The sequence below is a fragment of the Microplitis demolitor genome, chromosome 3 (assembly GCF_026212275.2).
Source record: "Microplitis demolitor isolate Queensland-Clemson2020A chromosome 3, iyMicDemo2.1a, whole genome shotgun sequence".
Classification (NCBI taxonomy): Eukaryota; Metazoa; Arthropoda; class Insecta; order Hymenoptera; family Braconidae; genus Microplitis; species Microplitis demolitor.
Window position 1 is genome coordinate 23,560,392 of NC_068547.1, and position 23,697 is coordinate 23,584,088.

At 35.3% G+C, this 23,697-nt stretch overlaps 1 protein-coding gene across 1 annotated transcript in view; it reads right to left on the reverse strand.

Moving 5' to 3' along the window:
* LOC103571617 (dachshund homolog 1) overlaps positions 1 to 23,697 on the reverse strand; it is a 137,660-nt gene that overhangs the window by 69,566 nt on the left and 44,397 nt on the right. The window contains exons 3-4 of the mRNA XM_014442825.2: positions 10,756 to 10,886; positions 1,084 to 1,330 (exon numbers count right to left, since the gene is read on the reverse strand). Of these exons, the coding sequence (XP_014298311.1) occupies positions 1,084 to 1,330; positions 10,756 to 10,886 (378 nt within the window). The remainder of the gene's footprint in view (positions 1 to 1,083; positions 1,331 to 10,755; positions 10,887 to 23,697) is intronic.

A 23,697-nucleotide genomic window follows, 5' to 3' on the forward strand; every position in this document is an offset into this window, starting at 1 on the left:
TGTTAATGGCTCACCACAATTTGTCGTTAGTTATTTAGTTGGAGACGGTGGCCGGTAGAGGATGTGAAAGCGCGTTAATTTGAAATGTTGAAGTTGCTTTTGTAAATAATTTAACATAAAACCGGAAAAAGGGTAATGAGTAAATTGAATTATTGAGATTGCTGTAAGAATTATTGAGATCAAGTGTCAAGTCGTTGCACTTGCTATTGTTACGGCGGAGAGAGACGGAAGATAGACTTAGACTAACCCTCGGAATGTAATTTAAACCTGGGCTGTGTTGAAGGGAAATAAAGAAGCGGCGCGGGTGAGACGGAGAAAAAGACTGCAGTGGAGTAAAGAAAAGTCAGTGCATAAATAAAGAAGAATCAGCGATAACAAGTATAAGAAAAAGAGAAGAGATCAAGTAGTGTCGAGACCCCCCGCGATTTCCACGGCTTCACTGTCTTTTTAAATCCTCTTAAACTAGTATTCTTTTGGCCTCGCGAGCTTATACTCTTATTCGTATCACTGCCGCACTCTTTTTCTCTTTCTTTTTGTTAGCGTATGTTTAATATGACTCAACAAGACGCTAAATGGAATCTTTGATGAAATAAATCCAATTTTTATAGTTGGGCAAATGTGTCATCGATAATACTCTGCTGGTTTTTTCAGCTTTTACCTTAAAATAAAAATACTGAAGAACATGGTTGGCTGAGTTTGTTGCAAGATAATAATTATTTTATAATTTAAATATTACCAAGCATAGGAATAAGTTTTAAGCGACGAACAAGTTTAAAGATACTTATTAAGCAGTGGAATGGGGACAGGTCGTTTGGTCGTTTCATTTCTGTTCTCCCTGCTCGGAAAATTAACTTGCCCTGGTATATAAACGGGAAAGAGGAGCTGAGTTAATGAAAATGTTTCCCGCAGCGGCAGTTCGTCATTTCCGAGATACATCATTAGCAATAAATCGAGGGGTAACACGCCGATTCAATTGTACAAACTTAAGATTTATAAAGCCTAATCATCAACTCTCTTGCTGACATTTAAAAAATTTTTATCTTTTAAATTTATATTAAAAAGTAAAACAACTCAAGTACAAACCTTGCGAGGGCTTCCATGTTGGTCATGTTCGGGTTCACTTTTAGTCCTTGTTCAACACGCGCCTGCACCTGTGCCTGGAGATGGTGCGGCAGGCTCGCGGGTGAAAGAATCGCCGTGTGTCCTGCACCTGGATGTCCTCCGAGCTGCATGTACTGCATGTGACTCAAGTGTGTGGGCGGCTGGTTGTATCCGTTCGCCAGCAACGGTGACTTCTCCAGTCGCGAAACGTCTGCAAACATGAAATCATCTAATTTTAAATTAAATCATCTGCACTCTTCACTGCGGAGGTTGTTAATAAATTTTTACAATAAAATTAAATAAATTTTTTTTTTGGTAAAGATTTAAACAAACGGGAAGGGAACGTGCGGCTGACGTTACAGAGAAGGATAAAGAGCGCTTTTGTCGGGTTGATGGATCGCTGTCCGCTTAACCAAATATCAATCACAGCGACGTGCAAGTGTGAGCGGATTTACTTGTATAGTAAACTCTATTCATATATATACAGAGATGTATATGTATATATGTATATATTGTACATATAATCTGCACGTTGATTTCACCGTAGACTAATACACGCTACAGCCGTTTGTGTTTGTACACCGACTTAGAGTATACGATACAAAATGTTACTTTCAACCCTCGTGTATCGCAACAATAAATCTAATAACATCAAAATATTAACTTTAATTAATTACTGAGTGCATTTTTTTTTAATTGTGATTTTAAAAAAATAAATTGAGTGAACAGCAACAGATAGAGTAAAATAAAATAGTAGGCGTTAAATCTGAGAGCGATCAATCTTGCAGTGCGACACACAGGTTGTGAATCTCTTGCAGTGAAGTGGCAAAGAATCCCCCGCAGTATAATGTATGCTTCGTCACGTTTCCTACCCGAGATGTGACGAGGTCTCATCGACGCTCTTTCGCATCAGCCCCTTGTTGGCTCCACTTTCATTCCATCATCGCTCTCGCGAATATCGTTTGTTATGCCAGCACGAGCAGTTGGTCTCACAACGATAAGTCCTCCGGTTGTCGGTTCCTCTTCCCGCGGCCCTCAAACTCCTCGAAGATCTCTTTCCAAGTGTTCGTCTCGCATTCCAAGCCACGCTTGGTTCATTCGTCAAAACGTGCTCGCCCTTCCCTCAGTCAACATGACGACAGTTACTCGACTTTTTTCCAGCTTTTTATCTCGACTACCCATCGGAAATAAATCGGAGACATTAGATTTATTACGTCAAATGACAACCGTCAATTACGTTTTCTCGATAAAACCGGAATCATTATTGGGCTATTTTATTTGTAAAATTTTTCGGTCAGGCGAAACTTTTAAGCGAAAATAATTATTGCGATAAAAAAAACGAAGATATTGGCATAACTCTTGGCAATGACATCTGGTCGGTATCGATTTGGGTATTTTGTTGGTCAGGAATAAATAAATACCAGAGATATATAAAATAAAAGGGAGTGACGTTGGTAAGGAATGAGAGTCGGTCGAGGATAAAAGGAATAAAGGACACAGGCGAGTGAAGAGAAGGTGCCTATTCATTACAAATTATCTAAATGGCAGTGATTTTGGACGAACCGGCTGGCCGTTTGACGACTAAGTGGTGGGTACCCGAGATTCGAACCCAGCCCCCACTTTCACGTACACACTAATCTTGGAGTCGATATAATGGACTCCAGCACGTGTTCCAATATAATATACTCTCTCTGGAGATATAACACACAGGCCTCAAACACACAAATCACAAATCCACATTAAATATACTCGAGTAAAAAATGTTTGACAACCACTGTTTGGATCAACCGTTGGCCCATGACCGGCCTTAAAATTGGACTTATTACAACTTATAGAGCGCGATTTGAACGCTCCGCTCGATAACATACATTATCTCCAATACATATGATTTAATGAAATCCCTCTAAACTCTCCACTTAGCCTCGGTCCTTCATCTCTACAATCTCCAACTGATGCACCGAACGCACTCATTCCTATCTCCCTCTCTTCACTCGACTCTGCTCGTTGAACTCACCGCGGTTGTAAAAACAAAATAAAAAACCAGAATAAATAAAACAATCAGCGACCTCATACATACATAGATACATACACATAAAATCAAACATTCATTTCATAGCTAATTTTAATTTCGTTTTCATTAAGAGCCAAAATGATCGTTCTTAGAAAAAACACGGTCCCTCATCCAATCACCTTGTTGTAGTGGAATGCGAAGGACGATAAAACACAATTTGAGCTAAAGACTGCACTCCAATAACCCTTTCTTGTGTAAGTTGTAGAGCTGCAGCATATCCACCAGCCACATCAAGAGACTCTCGCTGTCTCGACTGACTCACTCGGCCTCTGTCTTTGCCTGTCGTCCAGTTCCTTCGCCTCTGCAGCGATGATTCCACTACACACTCAAACACACACACGCTTGTAATTCTGCTCATGCTCTTGTACAAATGTACAGACACGTGAGAGTGTGTGCGCCCTCGCGAACTGATGAAGTGACAACCCATAATTATACAGACCGCTTTCTGTCTGGGCTGACTGCAGTGGCATGCGGAGACCTCGAGGAGACCCACCAACAATCTCTTACTATACCCACCAACTCTTTCTTCTTTACTTGTCTTACTTTTATTATTTATTTTTAATTCTTTTTTCACAAGTATTCATACGTTCGTTTTTCTCGCTCCTCTACATCGCTCTTTTTATTAAATAATCCACCTCGTGAATTTCGTCTCTCTCTATTACACACCAGGTACTAAAGCCATCAGCCGAGCATCTCCTTCTTCCGGGGGATTCTCTGGCTGATATATGCTTGATACTATTACGCGGTGCACAATCGCGTTGCGAGTGAGAATGACGTTGAGAGAAAAACGTCTATCAGCTACTTATTTTTTTTTCTTTTTTCTGCTTCTTCCTCTTTCTTATGTTTATTTTTTAATTTTATTCTTATATTCTCATTCTTAATTATTCTCTATAATTACCATCACCTCTCTTTCTAACTCACTCTTGTGCACTCTACCATAAATTAACAAAACACGAGAATAAATTTACAGACAAATGAGATTTTACCAACAAACTAATTTTTATTTCCATCCGTATCAATCTATTGGTTTCGCATAAATTACTGGGTAAAAAATTCCCAAAAATAAAATTGTGGTAAACAAACTCGACTACCAGTGGGTTAAATTGTCAGACAATATTGATCGGTACCTAGTTTTAGTATGCATATACAAATGTAAATATATATAACACGGGAAACAGAATTTCGTGCTGCAAAAATCCGGTTTTTCAAGTAATCGCGAGGCCAGGGCCTGGCAACATACAGCGAGCGAAGCCGAACCGAGTAGCCCGTCGTATCGTCGAATAGCCGAGAAAGTGAACAAGGCCCAAGGCACATATATAAGACCCTCACAACATACATGTAACCACACACGTCCCCCTCTTTCTACCCTCCTCCTAATTTTTCAGTCCTCATTGCGTCGAGCCAGGGTATTGAGACATAGGGACGTTACGACGGATAAATAGAAGCTGGAGCCTAAGCCTCAGCCGCGACCAGCCAATCTTCTGTCCAGAGCAACAATAACCTCTGCAAGACAACAACTCAGTCTCGATGTCCTCTTACTCATTTTTTTATAAACTTTTAAGCCGACTCGCTTTCTCGCGCGACGAATTCGACTCGCGTTATCTCTGTCCATAACTATATTGTTTGTTCTTGGCGAAAAAGTCTCAAAGCTTGGCGTTCTTTCACTTGCTCATACAGCACACCTTACTGGGCATCATCTCAAGGCAGTAAACCCTTTGATATATAGTCGAAGATTTTTAGAGCTCTGTCAGCCACGCCCACAATCAGCCTCAGCATTATTTACACTCTTCGCGGTTCATACTCTGACCAACACCCCACTTTCATCTTCCTCTTCATTCTCTTCTTCTTTCTTCTTTCTTCTTCAGCTCATCTCTATCTTCCAGGATTCATTTTTTTTTTATTATAATACATGTGTGTTCCTTTTATTTTACATTTTTTTGTTATTCCAGGCGATCTAGTCCGTCCCTTCATCGGCTAAAAATTTCCGGCCTCCATATTATATTATGAATGCACTATTTTATGAATACCAAATTATTAATACTCGGCATCAATAATATTATACATCGCAAATAAATAAATAAAAAAAAAAAAATTAATAATAATAACAAAGCAAACCAATGAGCCGATAGCACAGACCAGATGATCGTTATGCGAACTATTCCAACATAAAATTATACACAGACGTATCGGCCAATGAATTATTTACAAAATTGCTATTTTTATTTCTCCAGCTTATGATTTTGGGTTTCGCCATCATCATCACTTACAATTAGTCCTAAATCCTTTTTTTAAATGTACCCAGCTATTTTTTCATCCTAGGACCGACCCATCGGATTAACATTTTAACGTCCAATAAAAAATAATAACGAAAATTTAAACAACAATTTAAATTACCGTCAAGAGTGTCCGGGTTCTTGGATATTCTCTCCCTTCATTTCATTTATTTCTTCAGACACGCGTACAACATTCACTCAGTATAAACAACAAATGTATGTACGTACAACAAACAGCATTTTACAAAAAATAAAAATCAAACGACGCAATCTTTACGGCGAATCTCGCTGCATTGGTATCAACAATCAAGATCAGCCAAGGGACTACATCATTTTTCCGTACCATCTGCTTAACTCAGCATACATAATATATAAATATACATATACACATACAAATATATATAGCAGGAATTCTGTAGTCCAGTGTCTTAAATGTTGGACTGTCTGTACTCGGTCGATACTTTTTCATCATCAGTATATACGCAAGTCTCACAACTCAGAGATCGGGCAACATCAGTTAATCCAGTACATAAACATTGTATTGTATTTCGCGTAGGGATGCTTCCATTATATCATATTTCGTTATTAATATCTTCTGACTGACTGGTCTTGGCAGCAGGTATATAGTCCGCGTTTTATTCACCGTCGCTTATTGGGAGACTAAAACCGATATGAGCGGCAGACAAGACACACAAGAATACTCCGATGCTGACAGACCCAAAAATCACATACCGGTTTAGATATTTTTTATTTATTTCACTTTGGCTTTTTTTCATTATTAGTTTTATTAAATAAAAATATAAATTTATAATCGATCAGCTCTAGCTCCGACCGGTTTTATGTCATCGTTTATACCAGAGCGAGTTTAATTGCCAATAATTGAAAAACGGATAATTACACGGCCAAGAGTATGCTGTATGCTGTTAAATAATGTACATATGCAGAGTACAAGAGTATTTTCATCAAGTTTTTACGGCTGGCAGGTTTATGTCTCTTGATGCGGCATATGAGTACAACTGTTGAGCGATTTAATGCTCAAACTCGAGACAAACTGTGTTTAGTTGCTGTTGTTGTTGTTGTACTGAATGCAGAATTAAATAGACCAAGACAACATGGAGAGGAAAAGAGCCGGCTAGAGTACTGGCTACTGATGAGTCAGATGGAGATGAAGTATAAAAGTAGTGTGGAGCATAAAGGTGGCCTCACACATAGCTTATACATAATCCCCCGATCGTGAAGCAGCTGCTTGCATTGTTTATACGTTTTACGTGATAATTAAAGTAAAGAGCATGTATATATTACTAAATTAAACCGATCTTCACTTATATGGGATACAGTGTTATTATTTTTTACGTTGCTCGTTTAAATTTTAAATATTCTTTGCTGGATTTTTTATTGGATTATTTAAACGAAACTTAAATAAATTGTTTTATTATTGACGATGTTTTATTTTGGGAGGACTCCGAAAGGGGGTGTGGGTTCCCTGTCCAGGGAAGTGGTGTAAATTACAACGAAAATAATGGAATCAAGTGAAATGAAATGAAAAAAAAAAAAAGTTTTTAGCACAAAGCAAAGAACGCGTCGAACTCGACGAGTTAATTGAGCGATACAGGAAAAAGAGTGGGAGCTCGGTGTTTTTATGTTCTCTCGCGAATCGTTGGACCATCAACTCTCCCTCAGGAAGTGCTTACTACAACAGCACACACAACGGAATTAAACGTTTGTTTCAATAGAGAAAAATTGACTGTTTTCAACACCAAAGGATACATGCCATTTAATATTTTTCATTGTTATCACTTTAGTATTTCATACAATTTTTTTTAATCAGTAAAATGTGAAAGAGTAAAAAAGGTGATTGTAATTGTAATAATAAAATGAAGTTTTGTATCCTATAATTTTTACAAGCTGACGTCTTGATTAGTTTTAAAAGTTTGCTGTTGTTGCAATCTAGTGTTGTGGAAACAAAAGTTTAGCCGACTGATTTACAGACACCGATTGTAAAAGAGAGTGGAGGAAGGTATAGTGGCTGTAAAACCATAACAGTGTTACCAAAATTAAGAGGTTTGGGGCACTGGTTTTATTTTACCGGCACTCTCGTAAAAACAATCAACCGGCGCGCCAGCCCGACACACTAAACTTTGATTGAGGATAAAAAATCGTGTAATTTTTTACTCACTATTATTGCTGTTAATTTTTTTTATATTCAGTTTAATTTAATTGCAGAGTCAACGTCCTAAGCCAGACGACACCTTTTATTTACACCAATAAATTAGTCTCGTTTTATAAATTAAATAATTACTCTAGGGAAAGCTGATAAACACGTGGGTCAACCGCAGTTTCGTGACTCGAAACGCATCGTGGTTAGCCGAATTACTCAGTTCCTACTGTTTCACCACAGCAGCTCAGTAGTTGGAGTAGTAACAGCACATCCCTCAACGGCTTCTGACCACAAATCCCTCAACTACAAAAATATTAAATAAATGCACCGGACTTTGGTTAACAAAACCAAATTTTTCATTTATATTAGCCAAATAACAGGGAAAAAAAATATTTACGTTTTTTTAAAACAACGAAAACTGTGAAAAGAACACATATTACAATTTAAATGTCAATATTATTTCATCGTCAACACAAGTATTGTGTCGATATTTTTTTTTTTTTTTCATTCACCGGCCTACGATCAACTATTCAGAGCTTCTATAAGTATTCACCCACGTGCAAAATAAATGCAAAAAAATTTTGACTCCATTATTCAGCGCGCATTTGCTATGATTTGAATAAAACACTATTTTTTTTTTTTTTTTTTTTTTTTTTTTTTTTTTTTGTTAAATAAATTTAATTAATTATTTTAATTAATTTATAAAGTAAAGTGTTTATCGATTAGTATATTTGCTCGCATACAAATTTGATAAATAAATTAATAAATTTATTGATGACCCGATAAAATAATATTTGAAATTAATAATGTGGTTTAAAAAATATTTTTGGAAGCTCCTCGTTTTACATTAATGTGGAAGCAATATTTGGTATAATAAACATATACATTTATGGTAAAGTTGAGCCAATAAAAAGCACTCGATTTTTGATTCGCTTTATACAATATAATATTCATGTACATACACATAAATAAAAATATATATGTTTGTATATGCGAGCGTGTCAACCGTCAGGCGTTCGCGTGCGTGTGTCGAATCGATTCGCCCGTGTTTACACGGTGCGCGTGAATCGTCCGACCTCGAAATAACCGGCTCACAATCCTCCCTACCTCCCACTGCCCCTCACCCCTCGTGATCGTCATCGTCATCCTCCCTGTGGATACACACAACATCAATACAACCAATGTTCATTTTGTTTTTATTTTTAAAGCTACTTTATTCGGTATTTATAATCCAATAAGTTACTTATTATTGATAACTTCAATTGAGCTTTCAACAAAACTCTTCTCTATCCTGTCCACCCTCGTATTTTTTAATTCAACCGAAATAAATGTATACATACATATTTTTACTATTATTGTTACAGTTTTAACAAGGGAAAATTTATAACAAACACGGTCACATTTTTCATGACATGTCATCATAATATTTATTTTTCAAAGCATTTCAATTTTTTACCGGTAGTTTTTGATTAACTTTATTAAATGATCATGATATTTTTTTTTTTTACCACAACAGCCCGATATTATTTAAAAAATGACTCTGCATTTTCATTTTAATTGATAGTAAAACTCATCATTCGTCCAATTCAATGAAACCAACAGATTCAAAAATATTCAAAAATAATAAAAGTATGAAAAAAATATTTTTTGTATACCTCTGGTGTTTAATTTAATTAGCGTATCGGCTGCGGTCGGCAATGTAATAAATTTATTATATTTAATTAATAAAATTCAACGGTAACGCAGTACAAATATATTGTTATGTATATATTTGTAGCATAATTTGATATTTATTTGAAATTTAGCATTTTGGCCGCGGCACGGAAACATCAGAAATGTTAACCCATTAATTGTATTATAATCAACCCCGAAACATATTTCAGAACAATATTGATGCTGACCACCACATCATGTCCGATTATTTACTCAAACAATTACATTTATATCAAAATTAATACCGAGCACAATGTGGTTAAGTTTGTTGACCACCAGCAGCAGTGGCATAAAGCCCAGTGCGCACATTTCCCTCTACTTGTTTTGCAGACTGCTCGTTCGTTCATTCATTCAATTCATATGGATCTAACAAAACGAACGAATGCATTTACATTGGAACGTCGAGAGAACAATTACGAGTGTGATATTTCATCCGTAGAACAGTAAGTGCATTACGTTAAATTGAGATATAAGTGGACAAGTGATAGATGTTTTGTCTCCAATTTCGCTCTGTTCTCATATAATACCTACCAATGGTACTAAAGAGATCCACTGAAATCGGACTGAGTGCTGGTTTATTTAGTCAGCACAGAAATACAAAATCGCCCGGGTAAAAAAAATCCGTTAAATAAATGTTCCATGAACTCCAAAATTTGAGAGAATTCTGAGCTTTCATTTTATCATTTTTGGAACTTTGAAAATATTCAAATGTAGAAAAATTTTCAACTGAGTATTTTTCAAGCAGAACTAATTCTATTTCAAAATTTTATTGATTGGAAGAACAAAAAAAAAAACCAATATGAACCTTTTTGGACTTTTTATAAGAACTTTTCAAAAACAAGGTCTGGGAATTGAAAATTTGTCTACACTAATTTTTTTAATGTTCAAAAAATTATCAACTAAAAATTCATAACTCGCAAATTTCGAAGTTCTGAGTCATGAACTTTTTGGAAGTTTTTTTACATGGAGAAGGGGCCCCTATATATTGTATATAATATATATATAGGAGGACTGCACGTGAGCAGAGAGACCACCAGAACCACAACCCGCAATAACATAGGAGTGGAATCGCAGTTAATTTGCTCACTCCACGTGTGTTTGATTCCCCTAATTAATTGATTGCTATATATTGGGTTCATGGTGCAGCAGCATGCATAGATGGTAATAATCAAGTGTGTGCCCTGCGCGTTTATGCATACCCGCGGTGTACTTTCAGCCTATGTGTATATATTACATACATACATTTAATATCAAATTGCACTAGCAACTTTACCGCTCTACGAATTATGTGCCAACACTCGACGATCTATCCCATTCCCAAGTACTTCATTACCGAATCACTCGTTTTCCTGCTTGCTTTTTATAATTAAATTGTCGGGGAAATTAATAAATTGTGACTTTAAATGAATAAAGTATAAAAAATAATTGAATAAACTCACCGAGATGGCCGTTCTCGTAGTAGTCGCCATTGTCGAGCCGATGTTTCTTGAGAGGAGGATGTCCAGCAGCAGCAAGATGACTCGCCGCTAAACTCAGTCCCATAGATGCTCTCTTTGGCGGTCTCCCGGGCCTGGAGCTGCACAGTGGTAGAGAGTTACTGTGGTTAGAGACAACCGTCATCGAGGTAACGATTTACCCCGTCCGCGACTTGTCGATTTTTTTGAGCTCTTATGTCACAAGTCATATAAATATACTCAGTACTTGTGTCACTCACCTGGCGCTCTCGACTTTTATTCAAATAATTACTACTAATAATTTTAAAATAAAAAAAAAATTTTATGTAGTATGAATGTTTCGAGAACTAGAAAAATTATAAATATGTAAATTACATTGTCAATAATATGTTGCAACATTTAATCAACACCTTTTAAATTTATCTGAGGTAAAAAAGAGCAGCTTAACCAGTGAATTAAGGTGGCAGCGGTGTCCATTTTTCATACAGGGCCCAGGCGCCAGAGTGGCGCACACTTGGTTTTACTTTTATTTTATTTTTTTGTTTTTTTTGTTTTATTGTTCACACAAACTCTCCTTTAGTGCAACACGCAGATAATTTAAGAGCAAGACAACCAGCCTAAAAAGTTCTCTCTTAAGTTGTTATACCACGGTCAAGGTTCTCATTTCACTCTCAAAGTCACGCTCTAAATCCCGCGTAACATCCCCAAGCCGATCTACCTTTTTTTGAAACGACTCACTGGAATCATTAGTGCCCAGTTCATTCATTCATTAAAAAATAACAATAGCAGATGTAATAAAAAAAAAAAAAAAAAAAAAAAGAAAAAAAATGATTAATGTGTATCATTGTACACCTTGTGTGATTGGTGTCTGCGCTGTGATACATGAGAACCACGTTTGTGTAAGCGGGCAATCTCATAGTAGTCAAGACAGATTTGTAAATCTAATTTTTCATCCTGTCTCTAACCCTCACTATCTACGCCGACTCTTACAAGCCTTCAGACATTTTTAGTTTCTCCCTGTGATTCGTTTTTAAAACTCCTACTCACTTGGCACCCCTTGTACTCACTACTGTTCCCTCCTTCACCTCCACCTTCGTCATCCATTCTCACTCCATCCCGAGGAACAAAATCTCAACTTGCGATATCGTCCGGATGATTCTCATGACGCGGTCGGTTATGTGCCGTTGATCTCTTAAACCGCTTAGCTTCAGGTTACACCGAAAACAAGAGCACACTCAACTCGCAAAACGATTAGCTTATCGTTATTCTCATTTACTTTGTGTACTTTTTACTTTTATTTAAAATCAACTTTGTTTAAATTTTTATTTATTTTTATTGCCCATTTAACTTGACAAATAAATCTCATATATGTACATATTTACAGATACATTTAAGTGCCAAGAAAGATAATTAACAAGCCCGGTGTTAATCAACCGCGAAATTATTTCAGTCTTTTATTAATAAAAGTAAAAAAAAAATACTTTATTTATTTAAAAAAAATTGAATGCGAACTGATAAAAAATAAAAAGTTCAAGAGTTTAAATAATGGCATGGCGAATATTACAGATCACGGGTATAATTATTCATTTATAATAGTATAATAAAATGCAGTAGATATCTATGTCGATTTCATTGAAATAATTCGTACGTAAGGATTCCAACTGGTTGGAATATTATTCGTTACGCAAATCAGATCTCCGCAATTATATACGCTACATGCTATTAAATTTGCATTCACCGAGGGCTTTGATCGCTCTTATATATTTTTTATATGCATGTACGGCTGCCAGTGTTTAGATATCAAGATCTAAGTCTAGATATTTCGAGGCGACACACATCGACATCAATTCCATCTTTACATCAATAAAACCGTCTGATCAATTGATATCGTTCAAACTACCGCAAGTACGTCGCGTTATAAATTACCAGTTGCGTGTGGTATCCGATTTGTTGGGGCCAGGTGCTGAAATCCCGTCTATCGAGGCTTCAATGATTTACCGATCCGACTAAAAGTAAGCGATAATTGCGCAATGAAATAATTGGCGCGAAAGTCGAACATTTGAATGCGAGTAATTTTTTTTTTGAATCTTCGTGCATATATTTTATTAATTATGGAATAAAAGAGAGACGGGGCGATCGTTAGCACAGATAGTAATTTTTAAAAGATTAATAGAGAGGAAGTTGGCGGATAGGAGAAACAATATGAGTGCAAGAGTACAAGTACTTTCTTACGAGTGGCATATCGCAGAGCAGAGGAGCTGGAGGAAAAAGAAGAGAAAAGAATAAAGAAAATATTTTCATCGGGCACGAACGTAAGATAATGACCTACCGCCTAGCCAGGGAGTTTGAATAATTCATAGCTGGCTGCGAAATACATTCCACGGATCGTTAAACTAAGACTCTACTGGGACTTTGATACGCCGTGTGAGAATCATAGAATACTTTGTTTTATTCGCCAATTTGAATTGAACAACAACAAGCATCATTTATCATACGCGCAATAAAATTTAAACCCCAGAGTGGGTACTGTGCCCGGGAAATGATTGTGTCGGTGCACATGCCGCCTCAAGTGTAATGGAAAAACAATAAGATGATGGAAAAAATTTATTGGATTGCTTAATCCGTTTCCATGTTAATCTTAATCTTTATTAGATTATTTTATGTTTTATGTTTGTGTTTTTTTAATTTCAGCTCATGAAAGGTGAAAAATATAAAATGCAAGATCACGAGCTCTGGAGTGGTGCGCGCATATACATCGCGCTTTCCACGGAAGCGAGCGCGTAATTAAGACAATTAAGCTACTCGCTATAAATCACACCATGCTCATCTACTCTTGGATACGATATCAGATCAACGATCTACACGCGTTCCAGCCAACGAACGTACCTACGCGCTCCTATGCTATACTCGATTCCTTTTCCAACCTGATTTACGTTCAATAGCCCGTGTTTTTTATTTTTTTAAATATTATTATTACCAGCATTAACAAACCGAGGGCATTTAAATGGAAGGTAGAAAAATGGCAAGCTATCTCGACTAATTAGTTGATCAACATGAGGATTTTTTTCAGGAATTTAATTCTGGGGGAGTGGAGGCGGTAATTAAGTTATCGAATGAAGACGAACCTGGAGATAAGGTAACGCGGAATAGAGGAGAAAGACAGAGATCACGTAAACTGAAACGGGTTTGCTAGCTGCCATAAATTGTCAATTTCGAAGTCAATTTGCCCAGGCTTACCAATCGACTGCCGGTTAATTTCAAGGTGAATTGTGTCCAATATGGGTATATTATTAATGGCTCGTGGTAGGACTGGGGGTTAGGGTTGCACTTGGCACAGTCGAGGGTTGCAACCCCGTTTTCGCGCATTGAGCGAATCTATTGCTCATAGCAACCGAGTTTAGTTTTAGAGTTTGAGCATTAACTGAGATTTAAGTCCTCGAGTATCAAAATCCATGTAATTTTATTAAAATTATACCGAAAGGTCGTTGCCTTGCAAAAACATGTTTTTTTTTTCTCGAAATTCAGACAAAGCATGCCAGTGTGTGCATTTATTTATCATTCAAAATTTTATCTTAAGACATCCTGCTACTAGTCTCGTGCAAATAGATTCAGTTTAATATTTTCAAAAGGAAGCAGTTTGTTTACATTTAAAAAAAAAAAAAAATAAACATAATTCCGGAAGTTTGATAAATATATGACACAGCTTATAAACTTTGAGTGTATGAAAAAAATCAAAAGCGAATGTATTATAAAATTATGTGGGGAATTTTAGCCCTCGCGTGTCATGCTTGATAGAACTTTATCCCCATCATTTCAAATACGTTTTTTTTTTCCCTAAGTCTATTTTTTCTTACTGTAACCATCCATATACTACACATTTTATTATTATTATATTTTTTTATATGACTATTATTGCAGCGTCAGATTTCATAAGAATCTTACAACTGGTAAAATGATACGCTATTTTTGTTATATTACTATTGTTATTGTGCTTTTTTATTCCATTGATATTGAAACATTTATATGAATAGATATATGTCGATGTTGATTCTCTTTGTCGAGATTATTGAATCAATTTTTTACGGCTTATGATTTTTTTCATTTATAAAATTACGTAAATAAATATATATCAACAAACTAAACAAAATTTCGCGTTAAAAAAAAATAAAATTTTATTATTATCGAAAAAGTTTTCCATAAAAATTCGTCGCATGCAATTCACCTGACAACGACCTCGATTTTCTTCAAGTCTTTTTCCAAAATTACTGCTGCCAAGATCATTATTACTATTATTATTATTATTATTATTATTACTATCACTATTACAATCTAAACCGAGTTACCCTGGATGCTGGACGACGTTTGTCGTAGCCCCTCCGTTCGATTTCCCGGTTTATAAACTCAATTGCCACGGAAATCCAAAATAAAAGCCTATGCCTTTTTCCGTGACATCACTCGAGCCAATAGCCGACTGCTATCTTTTGTTATCATTGTTCAGTCCTTCTTCTTCTATATCTAACTATTTTTATCGTTTTATTTAGTTTCATCTTTATTTTCTTTCTACTGACTTTACTCTGTTCTCTGCTTTCCGCTCATGATATTTTCCAAATTATAAATTTTTACGAGGACCTTTTGTCGCCCCTATTTCAACTTTCGTAAGCAATGTGTCCCATCACTCCCACCCACTAAAAAAAACTTTGCGCGATTGGATTTCTACGGATTTCACGCGCCAAATATAAAAAAAATATCTATATATATAGAGTTTATCTTCAAATTTCTAGCTGACTGTCTATGAAAATCAAAAATTTTATTCCGATAAGTGTAATATCTGACGTAGCAAGAATTCAAAATAATAAATAAATAAAATAAGAGGTAATTTAAGAATTTGATGGCGTGTATGAAAAGAAATAATATCTTTCGGGTTCGTTTGAGGTTACGGTACTATTAAATATGTGCTTGCTGGCGTTCTTATCCCCCAATATACGAATGCGGGCCGTGTGTACGGAAAAGAATATTTTCTAATAACCACAATGTAAAGCTGGGGTGCCTTACACAAAAGAAATCTTACGAAGAGCAGTCGAATACGCGAGATAGTGGCGGGGGAGTTTAAAGGAAAGGAAAGGAAAAATAAAGAGCAAGTATATAAAAATATATATGTAGAGAAAGCCATAGAGAGAGAGAGGAAAAAAGTCCGTGGGGTAAGGGGGAGTAAGAGGGTTTTTTTGCAGTGGGTAAGGACTTATCTTAGTAATATTGGATTAAAACTTATGCCTCTCTCGGTCGCAATATGTTATTTTTATTGCTCGTGGCTTTGCATAATATTCGTTGGGGTGGTTTTCCTCATCGCGTCGCGTCTTCGGCCGGGCTAATTTTAATTTTTTTATCTTCATACACTATATATAGGATACCCAGCCTCTACAACGGGTGTGTAAGCTCGTGGGATTATCAATTTCAACGTAAATTATTTATTTATGCTGCAATTTTATCAATTACATGAAAAACTTTTACAACTACTTTGAAATTTGCTAATTTCAAAGGGCAAAAAAAATATTTATTTGTGTGTTAGATTGAAATTTTTCCATTTTCACATCACGTGATTCTATTTTACCACATATGGAGTTGTAGGTTATATTTTTCTCTTTAGCCTGAGGCACGTATCAATTTCTACAGAAAACTTTTCTGGACATAGACAAAAAATATGGGAGAAAGGAGATTTAATACTTATGTCGGGACATGTCTTTATTATTGATACTATAGTGATATTACAAACTACTGGATATCCTTTAGAGTTTTTTTACACGCAATATGAGCATTAAAATTGAAGGATAAAATAAAAAACAGATGTGTACATATATGTACGAGGAAAAGGAAACAAGAATAATTGAACGAGCGATGAATTGCCGGCTCGCACGATGGATAAAAAATATGTGAAGCTTAAAAATAAAAACGTCAGTTCTCGTTCCAATGGGTTTGAAAAAGAATATATATATTTTTGACATGAAGGATGTCATTTTATGATTTTTATTTGTCTATAGTTTTTTTTTTATTTTTATTCAAATTTTTTACACCGAATTAAATATAATTCCCAATAATGTACATAGTGCAGACACGAGAGACATAAACAAACGCGTTCCAAGCACTCGCACCTAATCCTGTCAATCTCGAGAACGTGGCCTACTCTATACTCTAGACGTGTAATCCTGCCAATTTGTGAGATGAACATATTCGAGGAAAGATTATCTCCATGAGTTTTGTACACTCGCGAGCAATTGCTAAACTTTTATTTATTTTCCTCACACTTTTTTCTCAATAATTGCTAAAAATAAAATTTATAATGATCAAAAAAGTATAAATATTCTAAAATGCATTCGAAATAATTGCCTCTCATTTCAATGGCTCGCGATAAATCCACGAATTTTACGACTCTCGGGATAAATAATAAACCAGAGTAGTCGGATGCTGAATGGAAGACTGCGGGGTGCAAATGAAAGTAAACTTATACCCGGGTGTTCACTGGTCAGCTCGTCAGACTTTTACGACACAGCCCAACTCGCCCTCTAACAACCCAAACGTATGTCCAAATGTCAGATTCATATGTAATAAACGTTACTAAATCAAGGAACTCGCGACACGAGGGTCTAAATAATCGCAAACTCGGGATTACTCAAACTTTTTTAGTAATTTTCTCATGAACAAAATTTTGACCCATAATCTACCCAGTATCTAATTTTTAAAAATACTAATTTTGACATTTTTTTCAGCTATTACAATTATTATTCACCAAAACTAAATTTTATTACTTCGCAATTCAAAATTTTGAATTTCTAACAGTCAAAATTTTGAAATCATAACGTAGCAAAATATTTTTTAAAAAATAGCCGTTAAAATTCTAAAATTAGTTCAAGAAATCTAGCATTGGGTGTATGGTAAGTTTAAAACTTGCCATTGAATAAATTTAATCATAAAAAAAAATCAAAAGAACGAAGCCTTTTATTCCTTCCTTTCTTACTCCGCGTACTCAGTCTCTGTACTCTCGAGTTTAATAACGATAATTAATACCGTAATTAAGTAAAAGCGCCTGAAAAAAAATAACTGTCAATGATACTTAATTTAAAAGTAATAGTATAAAGAAAATAAAATACATGAAAAATTATGGCATCACATAATATATAGTATATATATATATATGAGCGCGTAGGTACTCATCAAGGTGGAGTCGACGATCAAATAACGAGCTTATTCAATTTATTATATTCCAAGCACCGCTCTTTAAATTGTAATTAAATATTAAACGCATCGTACATTTAGCATTTACATGTACACCTGCACAAGTGCAGCCTTCACCAGTCCGCAAGCTGCGTCGCGGTCATTCCATTTAATTTTATTTTGAATCATCAACCCAAAGCATCTCAATTTCAGCTTTTATATCCAGTCACAGCACATATACATAACAAACCTCCGAAAAAATTCTGTAAGCCAACACACGAGATTGTAATATCGCGTGTTACTTTGCATACTTAGACATATCCACGTCTTCATAACTGTCATTTACCTCATGCTAAATTGCTAATTACTCGTTCCATATAATTCATAAGTGATGACTCTGCACTAGATTATTTTAAACGTCTTTCTTATGGCTTGTGAGTTCATTTTATCCTTCAACTGTAATAGTGATAATTAAAATTATAATTATAATTACGATTTTAATTATCATTGTAATTATAATTCAACCGTGAGCGTCTATAGTATGGAGTCAGATTGAGTTACACGATAGTAAATAAAATATATAAGAGGAGGTAAAGCATTAGGAATGAACTTGCTGACAAGGAAGTACATTAAGTTCAATTGGATTTATTTATTCCCACGCGCGACATGTACGATCCTTGTCACGTGCGTGCGCAGGCACGCGTGCTAACAAACGCGAGCTGGAACTGGATCATAACGCGTAGCGGTGAAGTATGTAATACTACATTGCATGTACTCAGTCTGGGTGTATGTGCATATATATATATATATATGATATCAATGCAGCGATCCTCGCATCGATATATCGCGGACAGGACAAGTCGCTCAGCATAGAGAGCGCGTGGACGTTGTCGGTTTGCGGTTGACCCGTGCCCTGCCGCACTTGGATACCTCTGTGGTTATATGAGCATGCCGACGTTGCTCAACTATTGTTCTCATTCATTCGTCATCTCGCTTGGTTGTTTATTATTTTTTATTATCATCATTATTGCCCGCCTGTCAACCATAACCGATTCCACTTTGCATTGTTCGGTTAAAAAATCACTCGATGAATTTAAAATGGACAAAAAAAACGTTTAATCATTGATTTGACTTAAATATTTTTTGTTTTATTACTGTCATTATTATTTACTGTTATTATGTTTTTTTTTTGTACCGCGATATCAGATGGTATAAATTTAAACGCAATAATAAATGATGATAAAATCTTAATGCTCGAGTGCATAGACTTTTTTCTTGAGCAGTTGTATGGAGGATGATGTTTGTGTCGATCATAATTTAAGTGGACGATATATTAATTCAACCGGAAGACGCAACCTGGTTGCAATTGATTTTATTAGTTTCGCGCCCTCGAAGGCGTCCAATCGTAACGAATCAGTCACAAAGTTCGTCGTTTAGCTCTCACTTATGTCACTAACATATACATTAATATTCATTTATTTATTTGTCCAGTCTACTGCAGATTTTATTTTTCTAAATGTCTATTTTTACAGCATTAAAAAATAACTTGACACCTCGGCAATCAAATTCGCGGGGTTTGAATTAACTAGAGGATTTATTTTCAACCCACTGGCGTATGTGGAGTCATCGAGTTACTGAATTAATATGAGTACTGATACTGATACCGATACTGATGCAGATATTGATATTGATATATATGAGTTTATATTGTCGGGAGGTAGGTATCTGGTATAATGACGTTGTTATTGTTGTCATTACGTTTCCATACACACGCATATCCGCATGGATATAATTCGTCGGAGCAATCGGCATTGTAGAAACACGATTATCAGTACAGAGGGATGCTTTCGAGGGGTACACCGGCCAGAGTCGCTTTATCTTAATGCCAAAATCAAATCAGCTCGCATGGAATTAGAGATGGCATTACGGGCTCTATCGGATGTGATGGGGCATATGCACTACTCTGCTCTGCTCTGCTCTATTCTGCAATATAACCTAGCAGACAACACACAGTAGCATCAACAACACACCCTCTGCGAAAACGCAAGCGCACCCTGTCGGCACCCTGTCACAATGCTCATATGTAGTATTATAGAATAGAATATATGCAGAAGGGAAAGCTTCGAGGAGAGAACAATGCAACAGCGAGATGTGTGGGGTGGTAACACGAGACGAACGCGCATATTGGATATGATATTACTGGACAACAATCCACTGGATTCTCCTCCACTCTACCCTACTCTATTCTATTCTGTCTATCTTTATCGCGTCGACCGCTAAATGACGGAGTTCCTCATGCCCAATGTCAGAACAACTCATCCCAGAATATGTTCACATCTAGACATTACCCCATTGATATTAACCCTCCTTTCTCTTCCTCACTCTTTTTTATATATATTTTTTAATACTTAATCCCTTGATCTTTATTTACTTTTGGTGATGGAATTAGATAAAAATAAAAGACTGAAAAAATAGTCACGAGCCAATAGATTCATGATTTTTTACATTTAACGGTTCGTTGGCTCCCGATACTTGCGAGCAATCGAGCGTAACTTGCACCCCAAGACCAAGATTGCTGGTCAAAACACGAAATGTAAACCCCGAGGACTCTCGAATTTTTATTTACTGCAGAAAAATGATAAAAAGAACAAGTTAAAAGCCAGACTTGAATTTTTTTAACGGCGCTTCCTTATAAACTAATTTGGCAACCGCCTACTCGTGACTCGGTGCCTCGGTTATATTTCATACGCTCTTTCAAAACTGCCTACAATTGAATTCTCTCTTTCCATTACCTATCCATTTGTATCAACATTTATATTTACATTTACATTTATATTTGAATAATGGGAAAATAAAGAGTCGAGCGAGAGACAGCGGAGTATAAGTAAAAAGGGAAGAAATAAGTAAAATGAAAATAACAAAAAAGTAAATTTTCGAGTAACAAATGCTATTACATTTTTAAGCGTTTCGTTTTCAAGCCCGCCGGGTCTGTTATACACAGAGTATAATATGTATATATCTATATATATAGAGCTGAAGAAAAAGAAAAAATAATGTACAGATGGAGTGAGTGTCTTCGGGGATTCTTTCAGATATTTTCGAGAAGTCGATATAATGGGTTTGTATTAACATTTAGATAAAGCTCACCTTAATATTATTCCAGTGTTTCATCTCCTCCGGGCTTTTATAAACCATTCTCTCGTGTACTATTTTTACCCCCTTTATCCTCATCGTCATCATTATAATCATCATAATCATCTCGACGTGTATCAAAAAAATATACATGCAGTTTTTATTGATCGTGCCACTAAATCAATTACACAGATTAATAAAACGATTTTATAAAATTAATTCCGAATGAAAAATATTTGAAAAAAAAAAAAAAAAATTTTCACTATTATTTCATTTTTTAGGTAGATTTCTTTAGAAATTGGCCTATTGCAATGGGTCTCATGATCGAATTATCGCAGAATTTTGTCACCATATGTCTTGTTTTACCTCGTAAAATAAGTATTAATTACACTATTGTAGCTTTGTTGTATTTACATATATAAGAAATCTACCTTTCCATTCCGGGTAAGGCCGGATGGCTCTTTTTTTCGTTATTAATTTAAAATTTTTAATTTTACATTACTTTTAAACTTACATTAGCTTTTTCTAGGCCATAAATTGTTGAGGTTTTAATTTCCCAGAAGAAGTTCGAGCGGAACTATGTAATGAATTGAAATAGTGTAAAAAATTTTTTAGTTTTTCTATAATTACCAAAGTGGTCTTGATTTGTATTTAAAAACAAAAAGTTGCTAAATAATTCAGCTATTATCACTTTCACGCTCCAACAAAAAGAAAAGGCCGTAATGCACTTTTTTATTTTTAGCATAGAATTTTATTTGCAGTAGGAACATATATCATAACTGTTATATATAATTTTTTATATTTATTTCATTTACCCCATTAGAAACGGATTTAACACCTCCCGTCATGTGTAGCGCTCTTGTTAATTGAAAATTCAAAAAAAAATCTAATCATAATTATTGTAATTGTTGGACGGTAGAAAAATGTTGTGAAAAATTATTACAACAGGAAATACTAAGCCTTATTATTTTTTTTTAATTGAAAATTTGGTAAAAAGTAGAACAATACACATTCAACGCTTTTCTATCATAGGAAAAGTTAATAATTTATTTCAAAAATAATTTTTCTAATAAAATTTGAAATTAAAAATTGTGAAATCTCTTTTTAAAAAAATTACCTCGAACTTTTTTGATGAGGCTAGAAAACACATTACGATAAACTAAAAATCGTGATATAAATAACAATGATGAAAATTCGTAGAATAAAATACTGTTCGATTGTCAATTACTTTCGATAAATTTATTGTTTAGAGTAATAGGTTAGAATAAAGTTTATTGCAAAGAGTTTTTTTATTAAAATTTAGTAGTAAAAATCTATAGATTGTGGGTAAAGATTGTCGTGGGTCAGCTTTTATGAGCAAGGCGTGTCACCATGACTCGTGCGAAGAATTACTTGGGCTGAGCGTTAACCACGGTGATTTATCGGACTTGCATGCGAATCTGAAGAGCGCCAGCTTGAGACACGCACTGTCCCATAACGACTTTAATACTGTTTTAATTTTCTTTATCGCTAATTTTTTTAATTTACATTATCGTTAAACAAAAAATTAATATCATAATTTGCTCATAGTTTCCGTAATACTTGAGCACTCAATTTCCCACCCGAGACAGAAAATATAATTCAGCAATTTAATTTAAGACATTTCGGCAGTATTTTGTAAATGAAAATGTGTATAAATCTAAAGATGTAGCATTGATGTGAAAGCTAAACATTTAATAGAAAGTTTAGCAAAGCCCTGGGGTCGCGTTTTACGAGGTAGCATATTTCTGGGTTTCTGGACAAGACAAGACTGAGAATTGTCAGGCCACCCAGAGTGTTCGAGCAGTCAAAATAGCATTAGAAATCATAACGGGTGATTGTCCGTATATACGCTACTAAAGTTATGAAGCAGTTAAAGTCTGTCCCTCTTCTCTTTCTTGGCAAAATTACAGCTATAGAACTCTGTTTTCAGTTATACTACAGCAATACTGCACAAAGTTATATCTCACAGAGTAGTTTTCACTGGGCTAGCATTTTCTCAACAACCCTAACTAGCAGTTGCTCCCGTCTTATGGAATAATTTAGATGATTGGACCAAAGGGGACGTATAACCCACTATCCCGGATGTCACTCATTGTTTCAGATATATATTGCAAATATATATACATGTATGTGTACATGTTTTAACATTCATACGTATAATCTTATTCTACATATCTCAAACCTGTTCTCGAAACATTCATAGGGAGTTTTTCTTGGTGAATTCGATCCGACACATACCTGTAACAAAAATAAAAAGACATAGGTTAATTCCAGTGAATTATCCAAGAATAAAACGAAAAGTTACAAGACAAATCGATCGATAAATCAGACAAGCATTAGGCTTTATTACACTAACATCAACATATATATGTGTTTATTATAGTCTCTTGTACACGAACCAAATTATTTATTTTTCGTTCCTCTCACTGATGCGCACTCTCCTCTTTTGATTACGATTTATTCGAATATCGACTCGAGTAAGCGTAATAATTTTACTGCTAAATGCTGAATAATGTCTTTTATTACGAGTATATTAATTATTGTAAATGCTGTTCTATTTAATGGATT